Source organism: Schistocerca gregaria, chromosome 1, assembly GCF_023897955.1.
Source record: "Schistocerca gregaria isolate iqSchGreg1 chromosome 1, iqSchGreg1.2, whole genome shotgun sequence".
NCBI classification, from domain to species: domain Eukaryota; kingdom Metazoa; phylum Arthropoda; class Insecta; order Orthoptera; family Acrididae; genus Schistocerca; species Schistocerca gregaria.
In genome coordinates this window covers 292552358-292577446 of record NC_064920.1, presented here as the reverse complement: position 1 = coordinate 292577446, position 25089 = coordinate 292552358, and the positions used below count along the sequence as shown (strand labels likewise).

Sequence of the window (25089 nt, the reverse complement as noted above, 5' to 3'; positions counted from 1 at the left end):
CCTGTCTGTAGCTCCTAGAACCGCTCGGCCACTCCGGCTGGCTGGTTAAGTAGTGTGTTAGGTTAGGGACTGATGACATTAGCAGTTAAGTCCCATAAGATTTCACACACATTTAAACATTTGATCACTCTGGTTTTGGCATTCGAACGTTGAGGTCCTGTCGGACATTGTGGTGACCGCCTTTAAAGTTTACGGCAACTTCGTCAGTCACGTTGCTGAAACGGGGAAGACCTTCAAAACGTACCGTATCCTCAATGGTGTCCGTTAGATAAAAACTGAACTGAGAAAACACTTGCCTTCTTACTACGTTATTGGCGGCTGCTGGGCTGAAGTCACGAACGATGGCCAGCTGCGCACTTGTTCTGGTTGTCATTTTCATTCTGAATGTCTCCGACGTAGACTGGTTCAGACGCCAATCTGAGAAGTCACTCTCCCTCCGGCGCCCACTGTTTTACCTCTATAGGACCCGTCCGCGGTGGGGCTACCTGTTGCGCCCACTCTGAATCAGTCGGCATCAGCGTTTTCTGCTCTCGATGAAGCGATGGGCGTTTTGCCTGTCTCTCCTACACTGCAGGCCGCCGTCCGCCATCCGACACAGAACAACATGTTAGGAAGCAACAGTCACCGAGGAAAGGGACGAAAAAACGCCGTACCCCTACTGATGACAGCTTCCAATCGGATGCCTGCACAGAATGACGACCTTCCCACCGACGATGCGCTGTCCTCCAACGGCCTGGTACCAACGACACGACGTCTCTCCTCCCCTGTTTCCGGTCAGCATCCATCTAAGGATACCGACCTTCCCCCTCCTGCGTCTGATGCAGTTATCCCGTATCTGTATATGATGCTACACTGTGGGTTCACCCCGATGGTGTTCCACTGAGCCACTCCGGTGAGAAGTTTGTCTCATGGGTGGACGACGCCGATACTGGGGATGGCCATTCTGGGGGTGTATAGAGCGATGGACCTCCAATAGTGGGGTTTGCACCGTCCCTGTCACAGTGATGTGTCCTCCCAAGGGGTTTAATGGAGAGCTCCCAGTGTTTCCTCCATGTTGGCATCGCTCGCTCTCCTGGTGATGGCAGCTTTTCAAACTTATGGCACAGCCACAGTCAATGTCAATACCATTTGCGTGCGCCATTGATCGGTAGTACTCTATGAAATACTGTATGCTGCGGACATAGCTGTTGCCCTCCTTCAGGAGGCGCATGTTGTAGTCTTTTGTGCTCCCCATGGCTTCATGGCATACTTCTCCCACGCTTCCATTATAGGTAGTGGAGTGACGATCCTCTTACGTGACAGTATCCTTGCTGATGCAGTTGGTTATCTCGCAGATGCCTGAGGTATGGCTCTCACCCATCATCAACATCTATGCACCATATGTTTCGGGTCGCCGAGGCAGAAGTTTAACTTTCTCCTCTGAAGAGGTCACACCTTTCTACCTGAGTCAGCAGGAAGTCTTAATTATGGTGGATACTTCAACTCTACCCATGCGCCCTAAGACTAACTGCCAAGACACACTCTGCGCGCGGTACTAGTGGCAATTGCCAGCACCTCAACCATGTGGACTCTTGAGAGCACATTCATAGTGATCGTTTGGGATTTATGCATTTCACTAGCCTTTCTTCCAGTCACCTCGATCGCGTTTATATGTTCCGCGAAGTTGCGTGCAGGCTGCTGGAGTCTGGCCTGTTGCGTTCTTTACCATAATATATATTTTTGTGCCATCAATCTCTGCCGTGAAAGGTTGTCGCGCGGCCACAGAGCATGGGAACTGAACACGATCCATCTTACGTCACCTGACTGACAGCAGCTCATCGAGAATGCGTGGACAGCTTATCGTCGACGCTGCGATGCTTGTCAGTCTGCCCTGTCACGATAGGTCCTCTGCGCAAAACCTTTCCTCCACAGAGCCTCGATTGGTTATAGAAGGCAGGTCACGGCGTAGTGTTGACGAATCCAGAATTTCTACTTCAACATTCTCCGGAAATATACTATAATGCCTTATTCGGCAGAGCACCGCGTGGTGTTCTATCATGCCAAGGCACAGCTCACTGTCCTCTGCCGACGTCACTTTGAAGGAGCTATGGTCAGGGTTCACACACACGATATGTTAAATCAGGAGCATCCGTCCATGTATCATGTGATAGTGGAATGGCGCCACTATCGGAGAACTTTGATTAATGTTCTTATGACTGATTATGGGTGGCGCTTAGATACCAAATACAGAATAGGGTCTGCCCTCCATGCACGTTATGTTATGCTACTCTCTGCACAGCGTCATCGCCCTGCCAACATTGCAGCAGTCTTCCGGCTCTCGTTTGGATCGGTTCCTGGGGATGCAGCAATATATCTATTTGCCAACGTCGCGAAGTACAAAGTCAATGATAATATCTGGGCGAGTACTACGAACAATTTATCCCGCCCTGACGGCCTCCCTGAAGAGTTTTAACGGACATTTCGTCCTCTACTGGCGCCAGTGAGGACGGAAATTTGTCGGGACCTTATGTCGCCTATCATGCACATTCCATATAGTTCCCTCATTTGCATCCACAAGTCTCCAAGTACATCAAGGATGTGCGAATATCGCCTCCTTGACGTTGCTCAACAGCGACCTGAAGATCTTTACCTGGTTGTTGGCTGCACAGCTTAAACGCACGCTCGGTACAAGGTGCCAATAACATCGTCACTGTCCTCTGTCGCTATCGACATATAATCAATCTCGCTCACGCTCGTAGTGTTCCTGTACTTTTGGGCACTCTTGACTTCAGCCGGGCGTTCGATCATGACTACTAGGAAGGGGTACTCCACAATATAGAATACTCTGATGCTACCATCAATGTCGTAATGCATCTCCTTCGAGGAACGACGTTCTGTGTACTCTACAGTGGCCGGCTCACTCCTCCCATCTTGATCTGTCGTTCAGTTCGCAGTCCACTCTCCGCACTGTTATATGATTTCGCCACGGAACTGTTGTTCTGCGGACTCCGTCAATACCTGTTTGGAACGTCTCTCGGCGGCCATGTATTCAGCTGCTCTGCTTATGTGGCGATCTCATCCTCGTTCTTCGTAGCGGTGCTGTGGTCAGGAAGTCGTTGGCATGGGCTACCACCTACAGCGAAGCTTCTGGTAGCTGCCTTAGCGTCCGCAAATCGAGCGCTACGGCTGTAGGTGCTGGGCTTCCTCCTCCATTGCGTGTAGCTGCTACCATCCAATACTTAGGATTCTATTTCGCAAGTGATCTGCAGCATATGATTGCCCTCAGCTGCCGGTGCATACAATCCTAATTACGAGCTGGGCTCCTAGATAATCGTTTACGAGCCCTCGATCTTCTACAATGGATATAAAATGTTTTTCTTTGGGGTCACGTATCCCCCACGTGGCACAGACGCTCCCCATTCTGCCGTGAATGGCCCTCTGCATGCTAGAGTCATTGGGTTCGTATGTTTTCCATTGCTTGCTGTTCGAGATCCTCATCCTCCCACGGTGCAGAGGCGGTTTAGGCCTGTACCATGTCCCTGACAGAGCGACAACCCGTTTCGTTAGCTTTCAAATGGCACTGCGGCGCCATTGTCCCACGTCCCTTAGCAGCCTATTGCAAGATGTCCTTGATCCACCCTCTCTCTCAGCCCCTACCAGCTTTCGACGTCCTGCTGCCCTTATTTTGCGTCCACATTTTTTTCTCTAAATGAGCTATGTCCATATTTCGATATTGCCAATGCGCTTGATGTCCACAAAGGAGATATATGGCTTTCTTTAGCAGAACAGGTGGCTGAGGGGAAGCATCCGCCCCGTCGATTGGCGTACCGTCTTGCGATGGGTGTGTGCTCCTTATCTTGTTACTCGCGTCCGGTATGCACGGTACTTATTGGTCAATGGGAAGCATGTATGCCGGTTACGCTTTCACGGGATTCACCTTGCAGACACCCGTTGTGTGTTGCCTGTGATGTGTTAGGCGCGGATGAGCATCATCTGGTATGCTCATCAGCAATAGGTGTCTGGTTCTTGGTGCGACAGATGCTGACCTTAATTACCTGTACGACTCTTCATCAGATACCTCCTCACCTGCTCCTCTTTTTGGACTCGGGATACTTACCACAAACGAAGACGAACCTGGTAAAGTGGATTTGCGGATACGCAGTACACTACCTGTTTGCTGACGGTGAAAAAATGTCCTTGATTTTTGGCACTTCCTTAATGATTGACATTTTAAAGTTGTCAGCAATATCAAACACAGACAGTTTTTTTTTCTAATTTTCTTTATAGTGTCTTTCTTGAGCCTCCTCGGGGATGCGTTGTTACTGTAACGAAGAGTTGATTCACGCCTTTTCCACAGTTAGTACCGGTTAGTCTCTAGTCATGAGAATGTTCTTCTCCAAAAAACTTTGTGTCAGTAGTCCCACCGAGTATGAAGAATTGCCACTCTCTCGTCCTCGTGATGTCGGTTTCCTGCTACGCTCAATGGTATAAAAATATAAAAATAACCTAAAAAAACATAAAATAAAATAAACTTGTCACATTGACGTGCTATGTGCATCTACTCCACGTTCCCTACCCTTTCCATGGTTCCTGGTACAGGGAACGGGACACTGTGACCTGGTCTCGGGTGGCGAGCCCTGCCCACTCTTTCCCCACCCTTCCCTATGGGCGCCAGGAAGGTTCCTGTGGCGCAAAAAAACTGAAAGAAAAAATTATAGGATAACCGCTCGCTATAAGCGGAAAATTGGGGTTCGAGTCCTAGTCCGCCACAAATTTTCTTCGTCATTCCATTATGCAGCTGATTGTTGTTCGTACAATTTCATAACGGTTGTAGTCGCGACAGTGTCTGTTCCTTCGGTCATGAATACATGTCCAAAAGTACATTGCATCTTACATCTGAACAACACAGGCACTGAATCATCGTATTAATTTATTGTCGGTATTACAGGTGTGTATTGTGTGTTAAACCGGAGACCTAGAAACGACGGAGAGGCTTCGTCCCGCCGTGGCCCTCAGTGGTTCACAACCCCACAAAAGGCCACAGCAGTCCACCCACCCCACCGCCGCCCCACACCGAGCCCAGGGTTATTGTGCGGTTCGGCCCCCAGTGGACCCCCCAACCCGCCAAACTCGCCCGTCTCTCCGACACGTGCTGATACATGCAAAATCATAACGAGGAGCTTTTCGGAATTATTGAATTTTTCAGAATATTGTTTTGCAATTCCAGGTCATAATGCCAACGTCGGAACGGTGTCCTCTTTGACAGACGATCAGTGGACAAATGAACATAATAAATATCAAATCGACACAATTACAAAGACGTTATTTCATTGTAAGTCTAATTTAAATACGTAATTAAGAGTTCTTGAATTTCTTTTCGTATTCTATCCAAGAAAAATAAACAACTGTTTATCTTTTTAATGAAGGACTTTAAGTTTATTTTGAAACAGGATTATCATGGCAAGGAGACAGCAATAAAGAAGAATGAATACTTAGTTGCTACCATAACAGGCAAATTATAAGACTTATTTTTTATTTTCTTCTTCTTCTTTCGAATACCCATTTGGAGGGTACGATGAATCAACTTTGGCTACTCTTCATTGTATTAGATTTCCGTAGTTTCCGAATTTCCTTCATCCTTTTACAAGGTTGCTCCCTTTCTTCTTGAGTCCATGTTCAGTTGTTTTCTTTCTCTCCTGAAAACCTGTCTTTTGAAATGCCTTTCTGAAATGTGTTCTGTTTTCTATTGTGTCTATTGTAATTCCAGCGTTATTCATGTCCTTTTTAGTCTCTATGAACCATGCGGGCTTGGATTTGTAGCTATTGAGTAATGTGAATATCTGCTTCGTTAGTCTGTTGTTACCCATTCTGAATATATGTCCAAAAAACTGTAGTCTTCTCTTCCTCATTACATCAGTTAGTTTTTCAGTTTTCAAGTATAGTTCTCTGTTTGGTGTCAACCTATATTCAGCATTATCGTTTCTTTTACCTCCCAGTATTTTTCTTAAAATTCTTCTTTCGACCTTCTCTAGTTTCTCAATATCTCCATTTTTTGTTAGTTCAAGTGTTTCAGCCGCATAAAGAGCTTCAGGTCTGGCATCTGTTTGGTAGTGTCTTAATTTCGTTTTCCAGGAAAGGTTTTTTTGTTATAAACGTTCTTGGTCATATGAAACGCACTCTAGTTTCTATAGCTATCTTTTCTTTTGAATTGTATATAAGCCACTCTCCTAGGTATTTAAAGGAATCTGTTTTGTGTATTGTATTGTTTTTAACTGCAATATTTTGAGCGGTATCACAGATGTTTGTCATGAACTTTGTTTTTTCGAAGGATATTTGTAGCCCTACTTTGGCTGCTTGTTTTTGCACTTGTCTTATTTGTTCTTGGGCATTATCTAGCGAATCCGAAATCAATGCCATGTCATTTGCGAAGGCTAAACAATCAACAGTGATCTTGTTTTGATTTCTTCCTAGTTGACTCCCTTTAGTATTGATGGCCTTCCTCCATTCTCGAACTACCTTCTCTAACACACAATTGAAAAGCAGAGGTGACAGACCATCTGCCTGTCGGACGCCTGACTTTATTTCAAACGATTTTGAGAGCTCTCCCCTAAATTTTACTTTCTATTTTGTATTTGTCGAAATTGCTTTAATTATTTCAGTTATTTTCGTATCTAGCCCCAATTCTTTTAAGATATCAAGCAGTGTATTTCTGTCAAGTGAATCATAGGCTTTTTTAACTAAAGTAATTACACAAAAGTAATTACATATTTTAAGTTCCTTATTTTCCTCATTTCTATTATCTTATTTAAGTTTAATATTGGTTCTGCACATGACCTCCCTTTCCTAAATCCAGACTGATACTCTCCTAGTTGTTTGTCAAGTATTTCTTCTACTCTTTTTAAAAGCGCCTTAGACAAGATCTTATAGGTCACTGGTAAGAGGGAGATTCCGCTATAATTGCTAGGGTCTGATTTCTTCCCTTTTTTCATGTAGTGAATGTATTAGTGCAGATGTCCATTCTGGTGGTAATCTGTGTGTTGTCCAGATTCCTTTGAGGATTTCTGATAGACATTGTATCATGTTGTCACTAGAGTACTTCCACAATTCAGCAACTATATTATCCTCTCCAGGTGCTTTATTATTTTTAAGGTCTATTATGATTCATTTTATTTCTTCTGTGTTTGGCGGCTATGAGTCCGTTGGTTTTGGGTTTACAATACCGAAATTAAATTTTTAGTTCTGTGGATCACAGATCTATAGTTCTTCAAAGTATTTGGCAAGTATTCTACAGTTCTCTGTGCTTTTATATGCAGTTTCTGCATTTTGTGGGTCCCTGAAAAATTGTAAAAGTTCCTAGCATTGTTCTGTTTGAAGTTAGAGTCTATTGATGCTAGTTGTTCTTTCATGTATTGTACTTTGATCTTTTTAAGGCCTTTTGATGCTAGCTTCCAGGCTTCTTTAGGGAGTTCCTAGTTTTATCATTTTTATTTGCATTCCATATGTTTCAAACTTGTTTCTTGTTATGATTATTTCGTCACACTCATCATTCCACTAGGCATGTTTCCATTTGTTGGCTGTCTGTACCATGTCTCTTTGAAGTTGTTCCCAAGTTTTAGCGTTCTCTTTTCCAAAAGTGTCCTGAGATTATCTTCCTTAGTTAATTTCTGAGTGTCTGGCCTAATTTTGAATTTAACGATGCACTCTTAGCAACTTTTACACTGAGTAGCTCTGATGTAGACTGTCTGCTTATAGCAGAATGGTCAAGTTGTTTTCCCTCACAGACTGGATTCGGGTATACCCATGTAGTTTGTTTCGTAGGGAGTTTTTTGAAAAATGTAGATTTTAGGACTATGTTATGTTATCTTCATAAACTAATAAGTCTTTCTCCATTTGCATTGGTTCTTTTAAATGCAGTGAATTTGGCTAATATGGATCGGTGTGACGTTCTTTGCTGATTTGAGCATTAAAGTCTCCCAGTTATATTATTGTCCCTTTTTGGATGAAATCTGATCTAAGGTGTTTGACAGTTCCTGCCAAAAAAAAATCTGTTTCTTCTTTTTGTGTTATGTTTTTCTCATTTGTTGGTGCATGTGTATTTACAATGGTATACAGTTGGTTTACTGATTTGAAGATTAATGTTGAAAGTCGGTCATTGATAGACTTAAATTCTGCTACTGAGTCTAATGTATTTTTTCCGCCTTCCCTTTGAAGATTCTGAATCCCTCTGAATCAAATGAATGTTCATCAGTGTACCTTGTTTCTTGGAGTGCTGTTATCACTATATTGTTCTGTTTTACAAGGTTTATTAACGTTTTAAGTTTTCCTGTTTTTAAAAGTGAGTTTACATTGAAAGTTGCCAAAAAGTTTATATTTTTGTGTTTAATTTTATTTGTTGCTTGCTTAAGGCAGGTTTCAGGATGCTCCAACTGACCCTTCGCACATTGTCCTAGGCCCCTAGAATCCGACTGCCTACTTTTAATTTCCTTAGAAATTGGAGATTGGTTACTCCCTGGGTAAAATCTCTTACAAGGTGCGTATCGATTGTTGATTGTTTGTTGGGTTAGAGGAACAAGTTCCCTAAGGATTCTTCTCGAGGTTGTTAGCTCCGAGGAACGATTTTCAGCCGCACCATTAGTGGACAGACACTGACCACTTAGCCGCTTGTTTCAAGACAGACTGCCAGGTGGATTTTTTTCTTTGGTTGCCTCTTCCGCAAGTTCCGTCGTACCGAGAGCTATTCCCTCCGCCTCCACTGCCGTTGAGGTCTTCGCTGTAGTCCTAGCAAGGAGCCCTTACAAGGTACTATCACCCCGGTCAGGTGTACCTTGGTTTTTTAGCGTGGTTGTTACTCCTCCTCTCCTCTTTCCTCACCTCTTGTATGAGGAGGCTCCGGGCTTGGAACCGGCACAGCGTAGAATATTTGTTATTTTATTTATTTAATTATTTTTTGGAGGGGGAACACGTAAGACTGATCACACAATAAACTGTCTGTAACTGATTGTTAATGAGCCACTGAAAATTCCGAATTGACTTTATGTCTATTTAAAATAGGCAGTCAGATTTTTGGGCCAAAAGTTCTGGTACTTATAATGCCGAGTCGCCATTTTTATTTTTGGACCTGGCAACCTTATTTGCTGGCCACAGGAAACAGGTAATAATATGTAAAATGTGTGTGGTAACGTGAAAAGTATAACTTGCTGCAAGACTGTAATAATATACATATCAAAAATGAAAAAATAGGTAAAGCACTGTAAATGATTTCTGTTAGCCTCATTCGAAGAATGACGTTATTCTTCACCGTCAACTGTCACCTCATATCTTGTCCTTTTCCATGTTACAATTTCATTGCTTCGTTTCACTCGGTAAATTTTTCTCGTCTAAAGCGTTATTCAAGTTTCTCATCCCTCGAGTGCCGTATTCATTTTAGCACTGATTACTGTGTTAATGTTAATGTTATTTTTGTACCAGCAGCCTCAATATCCGTTACAGTCAGCTAATCTTTTCGTCTGATTGTTTTCCTACTCAGTATTAGGTCAAACAAGTGAATGTAACACTAAACCAGCGTAGGAAACGTAAATTCCACGAGAATGGGAAGTACATTTCGTACAGCAGCTAATAAAATGTTTGGTCCCACAGATTTGTCGGAAGAATTATGCCAAGTTTTGCAAGAGATGGAAGGAATCCTGACGCAGATTGTCGACGCTGTGAAATCTAATGAAAATTCGATGAACTCTTCGCCGCTCTCTCGTACAAGCGGCCAACCATCAGAGAAGACCGACTTGACAACAGGTAATTTTAAGGTACCTGTTGGCTCAATATTCATGGTTGTAATATTCGAAAGAAGCAAGGTGAATGCTAGTTCAGTTATCTGTTTCAACATTTTGAACAGCTGTATAGAAATAGTTCTGTGTTGCTATGTTAAGTTCACTATTGTGCAGTAACAACGTTGCATTACTCTTTGTTTTGTAAGTTTCCAAAAAAAAAAGATATTGTTATTGTTTTCAGAGTTTAAAGGGGCGGCGAAAGTGAGAGGGGGGGGGGGGGGAGAAGGTTTATTTAATGTGTTTACCATTACTCTGTGGAGAGATTTTCTTTACATGACACTAACTTTCAACGGTATGAAAGTGTCATCAATTTAGTAAAGAGACAGAGATAAATGCAATAACAAACGAACGAGTTAGTCTTTAATTTCACACTAAACAGAAATGATTCCTCGTATCAGGTCTCTCATTAACCTCTGAATCTTTGTCCGCAAAGTTCAGTTTCATCCTGTGGTATAGTAAACTACCATTTAGAGTAACTGATAGGAAACTGATACATAGTTATGGGATTTACACGTAAGACAATATTCGTTACTGTTTCACTGTGGTGTCGAGGGTGAGGCAAAACTGATTTTTTTGTAGAGACCTTTCCAAAACCTATATACGGCAAAGCCTTTGGTAACATTCATAAGGCACAATATCAGATCGTAAGTTCTTACTAATAGGATTGTCCACACGCATCAAGTATTTCGATAGATATGTAGACGTTACTACAGCTTTTTTATTTTGATGATTATGAATATCATAATCATCACTTTTCTGCTATATTAGCAAGTCCTTTTCCTCTCCATTTTCTGGTATCCATTGCTATCTTCTTAAGGCTGCTGTATGTTGTACCGTCCATCACGTTATCCAGTATCTGAAATCTCTTCCTTCCTCGCTTCCTTTTCCCTTCTACATAACCCACTAAAACTGTTTTTAGCAGTCCGTCATTCATTCTTAATATACGCCCAATCCAATTTTTTTCTTCTTTTTATTACATATAGTAACTGTCTTTTCTCTCCCACTCTTGTCAATACTTCTTCGTTTTTTACTCTGTCCATCCAGCTTACTCTTTCCATCTTCCGCCATGTCCTCATCTCAAAAGCCTCCAGCCTTTCTCTGGTCTTTCTTCCTCAAAGTCCGTGTTTCAGGGCCACACAGAAGAACACTCCATACAAAACATTTTATGAGTATTTCCCTCAGTTCTTTGTCCAGACTACTGCAGAAAATTCTCCTTTTCTTATAAAATGCCTCTTTTGCCGTTCCTATCCTTGTTTAAAATTCTGTGCTGCTCTCCCAGTCGGTGTCTGTCCTGCTTCCAAGATACTTAAAATTTTGCACCTGGTCTAATATTTCTCCATTCAGCATAATTATTACTTCTTTATTTCCTACTAGTGCCAGTACTTTTGTTTCCTTTGTGTTAATTTTCATTCCATAATTTTTTTCCGTTAGCTACATTGGTGTCCACTAAATCCTGTAATTCTCTTTCCCCGTGGCCTGAAGGACCATGTCATCATCAAACCTCAAACACCCTACTCTTCTTCCTCCAATTTGTACTCCTTTGTCATGTAATGAGCATTGATCAATCATATTTTACAAGTAGAGGTTGAAAAGGGTAGGTGGTAGACAGCATCCGTGCCTTATTCCTTTTGCTAGTCCTATCCTGTTTGTACTTTTTCCTCTCACTGTAACTGAGGCTTTTTGGTTCAGATATAATGAGTTTACAAGTCTTCTGGTTTTCCAGTCCACTCCCTTTTCTCTCATTACAGTCGCCAGCTTGTCCCAAGCCATATTGTCAAATGCCTTTTCAAGATCGATGAAGCACATATAGAGATCTCTTCCTTTTTCAATAATGAAATGTGAATATATGAATACAAAGTTCAGTTATTACATTCTATCGTATTTCACTTTTTTCTGAATAGCCGGGTTGATTTAATGAAATCATTCGTGTAAACCACTGAAAAATATCTTAAACGCGAAACTATTGCGCTTCTGCAGAAATTCGTCCAAGAAATGGGGGTAATTGTATAGCCGAGTCAGTAAGTTTCCTTCAAAATCTCAATTTACATGAGATACATAAAACCTATTCTTTTCCAAAGGATTGATAGTTATTCACTCAATACATTCCAGACGTGAACATCTATCGTATTGGTGTCCAAGAAAGTGCGGTACATATGTCACTAGCAATCAGATTCACGAAATACATGTTTTCATAAAATTAATATGATTATTAATGTCAGTTTTTTATGTTGATAATTCGAATTTACATCTTCACACTGTTAATTCCAGAGAACGTCCAGCCAAATTATTCCCAAATTGAGGTATGAAGATAGGAAATATCAAGAAAGATACTTTCACTAATACGCAAATTTTATTACGGGGATATCGGAAAGTAAAAGCAGGAATAGAAAAATGTCAGAGCGGCTAAGATAATACTGATAATACTGACGGACAACAACAAAAATTACATTTGGTGTGTGCCATTGACTAGCAGTCCTCAAAAGTGGCGATGTAAAAATAAACTTCAAATAATACTTTTTGAACTACAGGGTGCTTAATAAATACATTTTCAAACTTTTGGGACACATTACTCACTCCAAAACAAGGAAAAAAGTCAATAAAATGTGCGTGAGAAAATCTTTATTTCTTGAGTTATAATGAAAGTATGAAGATCAGAGCATTCCGGATGGCTTGCAATAACTGTAGTCTGTAACTAATAGATTACATTCATATTGTTCGATAATGTAGTGATAATATCGATACAAGTTAGTCCGTTGATGCACTCATTGTATCTGCAGTGGTGACTTACTGTTACACAGACACATAAAACAGTGAGTCGGTCAATTGGTTATATATTTTCGTCGTCGTTCTCGAAAATAGACAGCACCCGATGTCATTTCACAGGAAGCAACATTTCCTGCAAAATACGGAAAAGTTGGCACTCGATGACGTCTCAAGTACTTTCATTATGATTGATCTCCGGCTAACACGTGGCACAGGGCACATCGAATTTCATCTTTTTGGAATTTCAACTGATGCAGTAAAAGTGTGGCCTTTAGGCATGAACAATTGTCTTTCTGTGGCAACTGCTCTCAATAAAGATGACATTAATAAGACGATAATATTACCTCATAGTCTCCATATTTTAGTTTGAAACTTTCGCGGACATCTGGGTGGATATCCCTTACAGTACAGGCTAGCTATGAAGCCCATGAAACATTTAAAGAATTGGTACAGAAAAATGTCCAAGAGCTGTGTAGCAAATGATATAGTATGTGGAAGGTAACATCTCAAATTTTTTTACAAAATTTATAAATATTCTATATCACCCTTCATCATATGGCACACATCTAACGGGAAGTCCAATTGTACCCACGTCCGACCAGCATTATCATAAGCGTTGGCAGGAAAAGCTACTACAATCCAGTGTCACAGGGCTTTCAGATTCCGTGGTTGAGGTTGGACGTAAATGGTATACTTCACGTAACGCAACGAGAAAAAATTACAAGGCGTCAAGTCCGGCTACTGATTTGGCCAGTTGAGTAGTGCATGGTCAGCGGCTGCAATACGGTCTTCTCGGCATTGTGGCAACGTCGAATTCAGGTAGTTTCGTACCCAACTGTGGAAATGTTGAGGGGTGCCGTATTGTTGAAAACCGAAACCCCTGCTATTAGTTTCAAGTTATGGTATGAACCACAAAGATTGCAGAATGTCGACACACGTGATAACGAATGACAATTCTCTCAGCGAAGAAGAAGGGTCCATATACGACTGTCTTGTTGTTCAAAAATGTGTGTGAATTCCTAAGGGACCAAACTCCTTAGGCCATTGGTCCCTAGGCTTACACACTACGTAAACTAACTTAAAACAACTTATGCTAAGAACAACACACACACCCATGCCCGAGGGAGGACTCGAACCTCCGGCGGGAGGGCCGCGCAGTCAGTGACGTGACGCCTCAAACAGCGCGGCCACTCCGCGCGACAAACAATACTTCAACTTTCTCAGAATCCCAGATGTGTCGACTGTCGTTTGTTGATTACCTGTTCCCCATATGCACGTGCTGTATCGACTAACTTTCCCCCGAAGAATGAAAAATAACCTGGTCATTGAAGATTAATTTGCTTGCGACATTGTCATTTTCAGTATAGTTCTGTACATTAATGCAGAACTGCACCCTGTGCATCACGAACCTTCTACGGTACAGTGTACGCTCTGACATGCTTGATGACCCTGAACGTATTTCATCGCGCTGACAATGATCCTCTTCGTATTTCTTGAACCACTTCACTATGCTGCTGTTATCTAATGCTGTCTTGTGAACATTGCCACGAGACGCTCTTAGCACACATACTACTCGTTGGCAATGGGTAAATTGCAGCAGACAAAATGCTTTTTCTGGCTGGTCCTACGTTGTATACAGCAACTTCCATTGGTGGCGCCGCGCCCCTGTCGGTGGTTTCGTAACCAAACTTACCGCCACCGTATAAAAATAAAAAAATAAAAATAAAATTTAAAATCTGTGAACTGAGTTTGATGTTAACTTCTAAGTGCCATAAGATCGTTTTCTGGAACTGAATTATATGCAATATTCTTGATAGAGACAAATTATCACTTAAATGCTGATGCAATCCGATAAGTCTCTGACAAGTAGTAATGCCTAGTAGGAGAACATGCAATGTGCCATAATTCGATTTCCCAGGAACTTCCCTCAGTGGAAGAGGGGTAAAAATAAGCGAGCGTCCTTCAGCTTATCCGTCGATAGTCGGCTGTTTCTTCGAAGTTTTAGAGGTTCTTTATGTTCCTTTTAGTGAGTAAACGGTTTAACCCAAGTGGCACAATGGAGCTTCTCAATTCTGCGCCCCGAGTTCGAAATCCTATTATAATTTTTCTTTTTTGTTATCCACCCACGTCCATAGAAAATTATTACATGTACGTTTCTAATGCAAATTGAAATAACGATGTTTTTATTTCCCTACCAATTTTATATCTGGTATATGAATCTCAAAAATGAATGAATGGAAATGTTATTTGAAATTGTTTTCGGTGAAATTCCTGTAATCTGTAGTGTATCTTCATTCATAATCGGTTGCAAGCTCCAGGTTTCGGAAAAATGATACATTATGCGTGATTTTCCGCAAAATTATTACCAATGCGTGAAACCTTAAGCAAATTTAACGACGTTTCTGTCCCTAGTGAGATTCATACGAAGAAATGTCGCTCTGTGGAAGATCTGTCCTTATGCGATGCTTGTGGTGTTCGGAATTTCTATGTTTGAAATGTTTCTACGATCAGCATCATCCTAGGAAATGCACAAAGTCTTCCTGAAGAATAAACACAAGAATGAAATATAATAACTAGGAACTGATATAAGAATTACATATAAGACTATGAGAATTTAAAACGGTTGCAACCCCAGAGAATATCATCCACACATATATTATTTAATAAACGTATGACACTTATTGCTAAACAAGCTGTAATTTTGAAATTAATGTGACACCCTTGCATCCTCTAAGGTGATAAGAAACGTCTTGTCGTAACCTTCTACGGACATGGGGAAAATGAATAAAATAAAATAAATGAAAACAAGAATCAGATTTCGAACACGGGACGCAAAAGGCCGCAATATTGACCTCTATGTTACGAACTGGCGTGAGCATACCTCACGTTAAGAGACATCTAAAATATATCGCTAACTTTGACGCCCGTTTTCTCAGAGAAGGGTGAATGTCTACAGACAAGCGGAGACACGCGTTAGCTTATTTTGGCTCCTCTTCCACTGAACGAAGTTTCTGGAAAATGGGGTTGCGGAATTTGTCGTGTTATCCTCGTCAGTTGCGTCGAGCTACGTCGATATATTTTCCTCTCTGCAGTCTTCTGTACTAAGGTTGATATGAGTCTGTACCTTCAGTTAGATGTGGGCGAAGCTCCGAGAGCGCCCGTTTAAAACGACGAACTGGCCAGTCAGAGTCGCAGGCAGTTTTTTTTTCTTTATTGTTATTTTTATACCTGTTATAGGTAGGCCATCAGCGGCCCAGTACGTCGCTCTTCGGCCACAGAGAAAACGAAAGATACAAATGAAGACAAACAAAGAATAAACAAGGTGGATACATAAGACGGAGCAGACACTTGTAAAATACACGGAGCCGTTCACGGGTGTAAAGTCCAAGATAAAATTGTGCAGTCACGTGAACACAAACAGAGACGATAGTTGTCACACGCGAACGTTGGAGCACAAAACAAATAACATTGGAACACTTGAGCGCGAATGACGTCACACACAGAAACACGAGGCGATGATCTCGGGCGCTTGCAGGCCGTAAGGTTATGTCAATTTATTATTTTATGGTGTAGTGTACGCGCCGCGCCCCCAACCGGAGACAGTGGGCGATGGAAGTGCGAGCCCGCCCAGTAGCTCACTGCTGGGAGATTTAAATGTGCCGTCTCCGGTGTAGCTGCGAGTGGCGCGCGGCATGCTGGGTACTATAGACGAAGATGCCGTTGACACCACAACCAGTATACTCTGATAATGTCGTGTCTCTTGTAGACTTGTATTCTGCTGTAAAATGCACCACAAATGTGTACCTCTGACGTTGCTTTGAGTTGTAAGCAAGTCACTGACGTTAACCAAAATCAATTATTGTCTTAAAGAAACAAATAAAGTCAAATAACCATGAAATTTAAATGTGCATATGACATTCATATTAATAAATATTACTCATTGGTCTCCTTACCTACTACAGTTCTAGGCATCTGACTACATACTGCGCCTGAATGTACAGAAATGTAATAAGTTATGTTAGCAGAGAGTGATTCTTATGCAGTTAATATAGATCATCCGTCAGCGGAAGGGTGAAGCTGATGAACTTACCTCAGCAGTTATAAATTCGTTGACCTGTACTGCACCCAACACAAAAGGAATAATGCCATACTACTAATTGTCTAGTAGGTGGTCGATAGATCTGAAAGTAAGACAGGTAACGCTCACCCCATGCAGTTTACCGTTTAACTTGAGGTAGGACGATAAGCCGAGAGTGCATCGAGTACGCGGCTCAAGATGGCAACAGATGGTCAAGCGATCAGTATTTTAGATAGATTAAGACCATCGAACTCCAGCAGATGAATAAAATCCCTTAACCAGTGGTTTTGAACAGTTTCGTTTCATCTCTCCTATAATTTTCAAATGCCTCCATTATTCAATTTTCACTTTATTGGATAAATGTTTTCCGTACTTTCAGTGCTATCAGGATTAGTCCCGAAATTCGTGCAATCGTTCTTCACCGTCAAGGTCTCGCCATTCCTTTTTAGCAAAGTTGCCTTCCTAAGTCTGGATATAAGCAAATATTCTCGAAGTGGAGATAAATTTGCTCCTGAAGAAGCTGTTTCAGGATCCTCCCATTTCCTCGCCACGTGAGGACCTTGTAGTCACGGTATTGGTTGATATTCACTTTTCACTTCAAGGTAAGGTCGCACATGGCAGTGTCCTTAAGAGAACTGAGTTTTTCATAGAGTTTTTGAAACGTCCTTCGTCCTGGCTTCAGTTTTTTTCCAGGTCCTTGTAGTTTTATCCAAAGTTTATCCCAACATACCGCTGATCTATTCGAAAGCTCGTCATAACTAGTATAGTGTCGTAGAAAAGTCGTCTTGTCCTAAGCGTCCTGTCTTTTGCTTGCAAATCTCACGTGGAGGATAAAATTAACATCCTACAACTGGGTCATGACTAACATTTAATATCCTTCAAGCAGAGGCATATGACTTCAAACTGATGTTTCAGAAGATTACGGACTGCTTGCTGAAAAGACTATCTCTGTGAGGAATATAGTTTCTCTGAGTCTCTTGCACAGTCTTGAACTACATTGTACCTATTTGTTCAGTGGTTTTCTTTCAGCGATAATTTCAGTGGATGTGTTTCTTTATAAGATCTTTCTCTTTATTCGCCCCTACGATCGCAGGTTTGAATCCTTCGTCGGGCATGGATGTGTGTGATGTCTTTAGGTTAGTTAGGTTTAAGTAGTTCTAAGTTCTAGGGGACTGGTGACCTCAGAAGCTAAGCCCCAAAGTACTCAGAGCCATTTGAAACGTTTTTTCTTCGCCCTCCGTTTCAACAATGTTCTTTTTTTTAATACTAACAACTGTTCTCTGCCGGTAGCTGAGTGGCCCAGCGTGTTCGGTCAGAGGGCTGCATGCTCTCTGTAATAAAAAAAAAAAAAACTGAATCAAGGAATCAAAGATCGACTTGAAGGGACGTCTTGTGATGTCCGCCCAGAACAAATGCAACGAATTATATCGAACAAAATGAAAAAAAAGTGGTCAGCGCGACAGTCTGTCAATCGTAAGGGCCAGGGTTCGATTCCCGACTGGGTCGTAGATTTTCTCTGCTCAGGGACTGGGTGTGTTGTTGTCCTATCATCATCATTTCATCCCCATCGACGCGCAAGTCGCCAAAGTGGCGTCAAATTGAAACACTTGCCCCGGCGAATGGTCTACCCGACGGGACGCTGTAGCCACACGACATTTAGATTTTTAATACCAACAGCTAAAATTATCTGTAATAATTCTAAAAACACGTGTTATCATTTCACCTTTTTAAGTATTTTGTGGCGGTACCTGTATTTTAGAAGCATGTGGATGAAGAGAGCAAAGTTTATTGGTGAGATTCCCCCCCCCCCCCCCCCCCCCCCCCCTCCCATGAGGCGAGGAGGTTGAAGCAAGAATAAAAGAGCAAAATTCCAGTGTTGCAACAATCCCTATTACCTTTTTTATGTAGCCTGTAATTGGATTATATCATCCTTGCCGGCCGCGGTGGTCTCGCGGTTCTAGGCGCACAGTCCGGAACCGTGCGACTGCTGCGGTCGCAGGTTCGAATCCTGCCTCGGGCATGGATGTGTGTGATGTCCTTAGGTTAGTTAGGTTTAAGTAGTTCTAAGTTCTAGGGGACTGATGACCACAGCAGTTGAGTCCCATAGTGCTCAGAGCCATTTGAACCATATCATCCTTGGCGATTGGACAATTATAAAATAAGTTCTTTATTGAGGGAAATCATTGATTACTGTTACAAAAAACTAAAGATATAACTTTAAGACATTGATTTCTCCTTTTTTTTATATCGCTCTACTTCGGACATGTCTTACATCTCTAGCCGCTAACACCATATTATAATGGTTCCGTTGACCCCCTGCCCAGGGCCTTATATGAGTACACACACATGAATAATTGGAACAGTAATTTCATTTTTAGCTATAGCAACTGCATTTTTAGGATCTTGAGGTCAAATATAGTTTTGGGGTGCAATAGTAATTACAAACTTATTATCAGAAATCCGTATTTAGGAACAGATTTAGTTTAATGAGTGTAGTGCACGCAAAATGCTGTTACCGCTAGATGGGCGGTCAACTGGGGAAGTGCGGGGAGAGTGGTAGTGAGGGGGGGGGGGGGGGGGGGGGGTCGCGCAGAACGCTGTAGTGGAAATGCCGAGCGCTGGAGGGGAAAGTGCCATTCTAAACTGAAGCTACACTCACGTTTTTTTCAGTAATAAATGGGGTCTCCCACGTCCACAGTTGTATGGAGATCATTCAAAAAGATCTACTGTCACCTGTGCTTTCATTAGTAACTAGAAAGAATTGTACCAAAAATGCAGCTATTTATTTTCGCCTGGCTTGTTAACCATTTTTAACTTTAAGAGTGGCGTCATGAGTAAAACTTACACATTTCCCAGGGTGCTGTGTCAAAATTTGCTTCTTTTGCCAAACCACAGCATAGTTTACACCGTTTAACCTCACTAATAATTTTGTGTATACACAATTGCGAGAGAATTCTGAGGCAGTGGTTTATTAAGTTTATTAAGTGAGGAACTGAGGAAAAGTAAAGTCAGTTTCTTATGAATAAGCACATCAATGGTACAAAAAAAAAGTGTAATCTCTTCATATGTGTTGTTCCAAAATCAGTGGCGGCTGCTGTGTAAGAGTGTGCGAACACCCTAACTTTCGACAACTTGCGGATTTATTGGTTATTTTTCTTTGAATGCTGTTAAACATGACTCACGAGCTGAAATCTGAAAGATGCGGCACTTAAATCTACCGCGCTACTGCTCCGCTAGATTCCATGAAACTTGGCGTCAGGATCGCGAGTAGTGCTTCATTTGTGCACGTTTTAAGGAGCTTTTGTACATGCGCTCTCGCGTAAAGTAATTGCTTTATGGGACAAATACATACGGATTAGATAAACAACGTACACGGTTCTCGATGTGCACAGCTAGACCATGTCTGTGCCACTGAGTCAGACTTTTATCCCCGTTTGCCTGGCATAAATCCTGCTAGAATGCTAGATGATAACACACTGTAGTAAAATTAGATCGGCCGTCGGTATATGTTAAAGTTGTATTGAGAGTAAACCCATTTCTGAAAGAGTTAGGGCACATTAAGTTATGAATTTTATCATACAGTAATCCATTTGAGGCGCTGAGAATGATAAGGGGCTAAAGCACATCATCGTCGATTGTGAGACTGTATCATTTATTCATGCTTCTGAAATCTGTTGATCCTAATATTCACTTAAATGTGGTAAATGCGGTATGTAATGCTTTAGGTCCTTAAGGGTCACAGCCCCCATTTGTATCCTGGTCCAATGACTATGTTGGTAGACAGTGCTACTTGAGTACACAAACGGTACTTTGTGTTTGGAGTTGGTTGTTTACTGTGCACGAACTGGCTTTTGTGTGCAGCGTAAACAAAAACTATGTTGAATATCTATTTTAAATGCTAACAGAAGATTAAAGCTTTGAGGATGGGTCGTGAGTCGAGCTTGGATTGCTCAGTTGGCAGAGCCTGCGAAAGGCGACGGTCCCGAGTTCGAGTCTCGGTCCGGCACACAGCTTCAATCTTCCATGAAGTTTCATATCGGTGCACACTCCGCTCTTGAATGAAAATCTCATTCTGGAACAGAAAAGTAAATTGCCAGGAAAAGTTAGCCGGAAAGGAACTAGAGCCTCCAAGAAATGATGCTTTGATTGAGAGAGTCACGAAATCAAATCAGCTTGACTCTAAGCAACATTTAACAAGGAAGCGTACAGTTAGCACAAGTTGTTTGTTGTGTGGGTGCAGCATAAGAATATCTGATTTTCAGCCCGGAAATAAATTCGTGAACTAATACATTGTTAGAGATCTTGTACATTTGACTGAAAAAATGGAAAAGCACGAAAACTCCGACTTACGCAAAAATGCGAAATGGAGAGTCACGAAACCTTACACTTTATTTCGTTGTTGCCCTAAACTGTTCTTAATTATTTACAAAACAACAAAATTATACAAAAACAAATCTTTCTTTTGTCAGACAGTTATGCATATTATTATTATTATTATAATTGGCAGTGGCTCTAGTTGTATAAACTTGTTGATAAGCATAACTGTTACACTGCAGGTGCTATTAATTTCACACTCTTAAATTTATCAGAATCTCCAAATTTGTAAATACCCGGAATGTGTACTCATGAGCCACCACTGTCCAAAAGCCATTAGCATTTCTCGTTTCACCTACTATCAACGACCCTTAAAATTTAAACTTTTTTACTGAAAAAGTCTGTATTTATTGGAATAACACGGGGACAATAAAGTTTTACATAATAACGATATGGTAAAATACTCTCCTCTCTGCTTGCTATTATTTGCCAAAATTTAATTTCGATATCCGAAGCCGTTTATGGAATATGAGGAATGTTGTGGATATTTCACTTTGGCTTTATCGCTGGCGTGGTGCGATGGCAAATCTGTGTGCTACATCAGATCAATTTTCTCGACATTGGTGAAAGATAGATACCTCTACCCACGTCTAAAGTAAAGTCATTACATTAGCTAAATCTCATACGCAACAACATATTATGTAATGTGGACCAAACGCGGAATCATAGCGAACTCTATTTTTCATTGCACATCTCTCCGAATTTCGTACAGTATCGTACTTTCACAAAGATATCACAATAACTATGACCATCAACGAAATGATGGGCACATCATCATGAATCTGACATATAAAGCTATAAGTAAAGCAAAAATGAAATTTTTTGACCGAATAGTTTCTGTAAAATCGTTTGAGGAAAACTGCAGCGTGCGCGCCCCTATTCTGTCATCGGTGACCGGACGAAAGGTGGAAAGCAATTATCGGCCCCTCCTTGCGGACCATCTAATGAACTCGCCCAGTGCGTCGACTACCGTATCATACGCGAGCTGCATGAGGATTTGCTGTAGTTAATAAATCTTAACCTTGGCGCACAAAAAATAAACAGCTATTAGAACAGCATACTGTCACAGGTGACCAAGATCAGGATCCTTAACTTCGACCGAAGCTTGCTGTGATCGATTTCAGTACACCAATAGCCTGTCCATATTCTAAGGAACTCAGTAGGCTCCAGTCTCGATTGTTCTCTGTCAAGATGAACACTCAGTTGTGGACAGCTCCAATTTAGGAAGGAATTAGTAGTATTTTAATAATCCTAGTGCAAAATTTGAAGCTGTATTGATAAACTGATCCTGTCAGTGACTTAACTAAATCACTTGGCTCAATAGCGGCCGGCATTTAATTGTGAGTTATTAAAAAACCACGTTTTCATTGCACCTGACAAACAGATAGTTGTATAGATCAACTCGTTTCACGCCTGTGGTGAACGCACCTTCGCACACAAAAAGATATAACTTAAGAGACTCAGCGGTCGAAATAGTTAACTTTACAATGGGAAATGAGAGTTGTGACTATAATCACATCATCTTGTTGGGATAACTGTATCGACAGCGACGAACTTATGACTCTTTATTTACTGTATGGTATCGTGGTATCGCCGAGGTCATTCTTTTGCTTTGTTACAACATTTATCGCATAAATATTCAGTAACTGAAACAATACATTCTCGATTCTGTCTGATTCTTCTGTATTGTTTTAGGTAATAGTTGTTCAGTAACAGGAGAAGAAACTTTCAAAAAAATGTTTGAAGATGATTCTGAAGACAGAACTGGCAGTGCTGTCGTTGTTCTTGCAGACAACAATGATGACATAATTGAAGGAAACGATTCTGTTGAAGAACAGAACAATCAGCAGGAAGTGGAGGACAAAGGCGATGGTGAAATAGGGAGAGATTGTGATGATACTCGAAGCCATGTGGACCAAGAAGAAGTTGAAAGCAAGACTGTTGTGCCATTGTCAGAAGGAGGAAATTTCGAGCAACACGCATGTATAGAAGGCACGGAAGAAGAAGATACTGAAGATGAAGTGACGGCAGCTATGGATCATGACGCTTGTTCTCTGACAGAGGACGACGAGGTAACGCCAGAGGTAAGTAAGAAAATTTAAGTTGCTTGTCGTTTATGCAGACAGTATCGTTGTAAAGAAGTGAACTTTTATTTGCATGTCAATATCATTTCACGGCTTGCCTATCGAGTGAAGTGAAGCAATGGTTAAGACACTGTACATTTAATCGGGAGAGCCTGAGTTTTAATACCAATTCTGATGTTCGGTTTATGTGAATTATCTAAACCATTTCATAGAAGTTTTCGGTTGGCTCTTTCAGCAAGGCTGCAGTGCATTCCCTTTCCGACGACTGATTTTGTGCTCTATCTGTAATGAAACGAGCCAACTGGAATTCTACTTGGAAGGTACAGAAGTAAAATCCACATGCAGATTTAGGTTTTCCATGTTTACTTTAGGAGAATGCAAGATGGCTCTTTGGTAAGGCAGTGAACGATTTCTTCCCTGATTCCTCCATCTGTTGAGCCATCGATCTGTCTCTAAAACTCTCGAAATTGCTGTTTCTCATTCTAATGACGTCAACGGGTTGTTAAACTCCAATCTTTCTGTGTATCATACTAGTGTCCTCCGTTATTTTTCTTTTTTCTTTTTTTCGCTGGAAATCTATCACTTCTTGTGGGGGCTGGTTAACGCCGCAAATCTTTTATCACCATAGTCTTTGTGATTGTTTCAGCAACACTATGGGATGTGATAGTGGAACACTGTACGTTACAGAGCGAGATGTTCTACAGTTGAGCGTCTGTAGCTCAATGACTGTAGAAAACTCAGCAGACAAAAATGCTCAACATTAATTTAAGCCGCACCGCACAGATGAACGCTTGTTGAAGCAAAATATCGTTAACCGACAATCGCTAGGAGAGAAGCAGTATTCCAGTTTAAAGCATGACGCGTCCTGTATAGGTCGTCTGACGTTTTCCCAGCTACTGTTTTTTCAGTCACAAACGAACAGTTCTCTCAGCGGGATGGATGCATAACCCAGGACCAGCAACTTTCAACCTGTCAAAAGGACCTTGGAGATAACATTTCATGAAAAGCGGTTCATGAAATGAACTGTAGCAGAGCACTAAGTCAAAAATATTTTTAAAACACTGAGAAGAGAGCCATTTGAGAAGGTGCCACCGTTGTTTGTATACATGGTGAATTACCTAAAACTTGCATCGCAAATATCGCGCAGATGGAAAGTGCTATTAATGTGTGGTTTTCACAGACTGGATTGGTAGTCAAGGGCTCCTATTGTTAGCCCATAAACATATTGCAATAATACTTAGAAAGTGTTCAAATGGTTCTAATGACTCTAAGCACTATGGAACTTACATCTGAGGTCATCAGTCCCCTAGAACTTAGAACTAACCTAAGGACATCACACATATACACACCCGATGCAGGATTCGAACATTCGACCGTAGCAGTCGCGCGGTTCCGGACTGAAGCGACTAGAATCGCTCGGCCACTGCGGCCGACCTTAGAAAGTGTACTTTTCACGTAAACATCCAGTGTTTTAAATGGAACAACCTTATTGACGTTAACAAACTAAAAGTAGAATAAATTAGAATGTCAGTGGTGTTTGTTACAGGATCTAACGTCACAAAACACAGTCAACCAATGAACAGAGAACGACATTGCCAGAGCTCAGCTGCAGTGCAGAGCACGGACGAGTGTCTTTAATTTTAGAAATGTTCAGTCATAAATAAAATAATTGAACAAAAGCAATGTTTTGATAGCAGACTTTCTTTTATACAAAGTTTGGAAAAAGCATTCTTTATACCAATTGCTTCATATTTTATTAATTACTAAAACCAAACAAGCAATAATCCTCCTAATTCAGGCGATAGCAAGGAAAGATGTTCGTATCATTCTCAGTAACCACTTTTTCGCAATAAAGAACAGCAGTGATTGTTTATTTCCTATTGTACTTCGACGAAACGTGAATAATTTATAGTCATAGCAATAGCGTTTGTTGGTATCGCGCCGGCCGCGGTGGTCTCGCGGTTCTAGGCGCGCAGTCCGGAACCGT

At 41.4% G+C, this 25089-nt stretch overlaps 1 protein-coding gene across 4 annotated transcripts in view; it reads left to right on the top strand.

Moving 5' to 3' along the window:
* The window catches only part of LOC126341609 (uncharacterized), a 142661-nt gene that overhangs the window by 32282 nt on the left and 85290 nt on the right, over positions 1 to 25089 (top strand). For all 4 annotated transcript variants that reach the window (XM_050001786.1, XM_050001788.1, XM_050001787.1 and 1 more), the window contains 2 exons: positions 9616 to 9768; positions 22714 to 23102. In XM_050001786.1, the coding sequence (XP_049857743.1) occupies positions 9616 to 9768; positions 22714 to 23102 (542 nt within the window). The remainder of the gene's footprint in view (positions 1 to 9615; positions 9769 to 22713; positions 23103 to 25089) is intronic.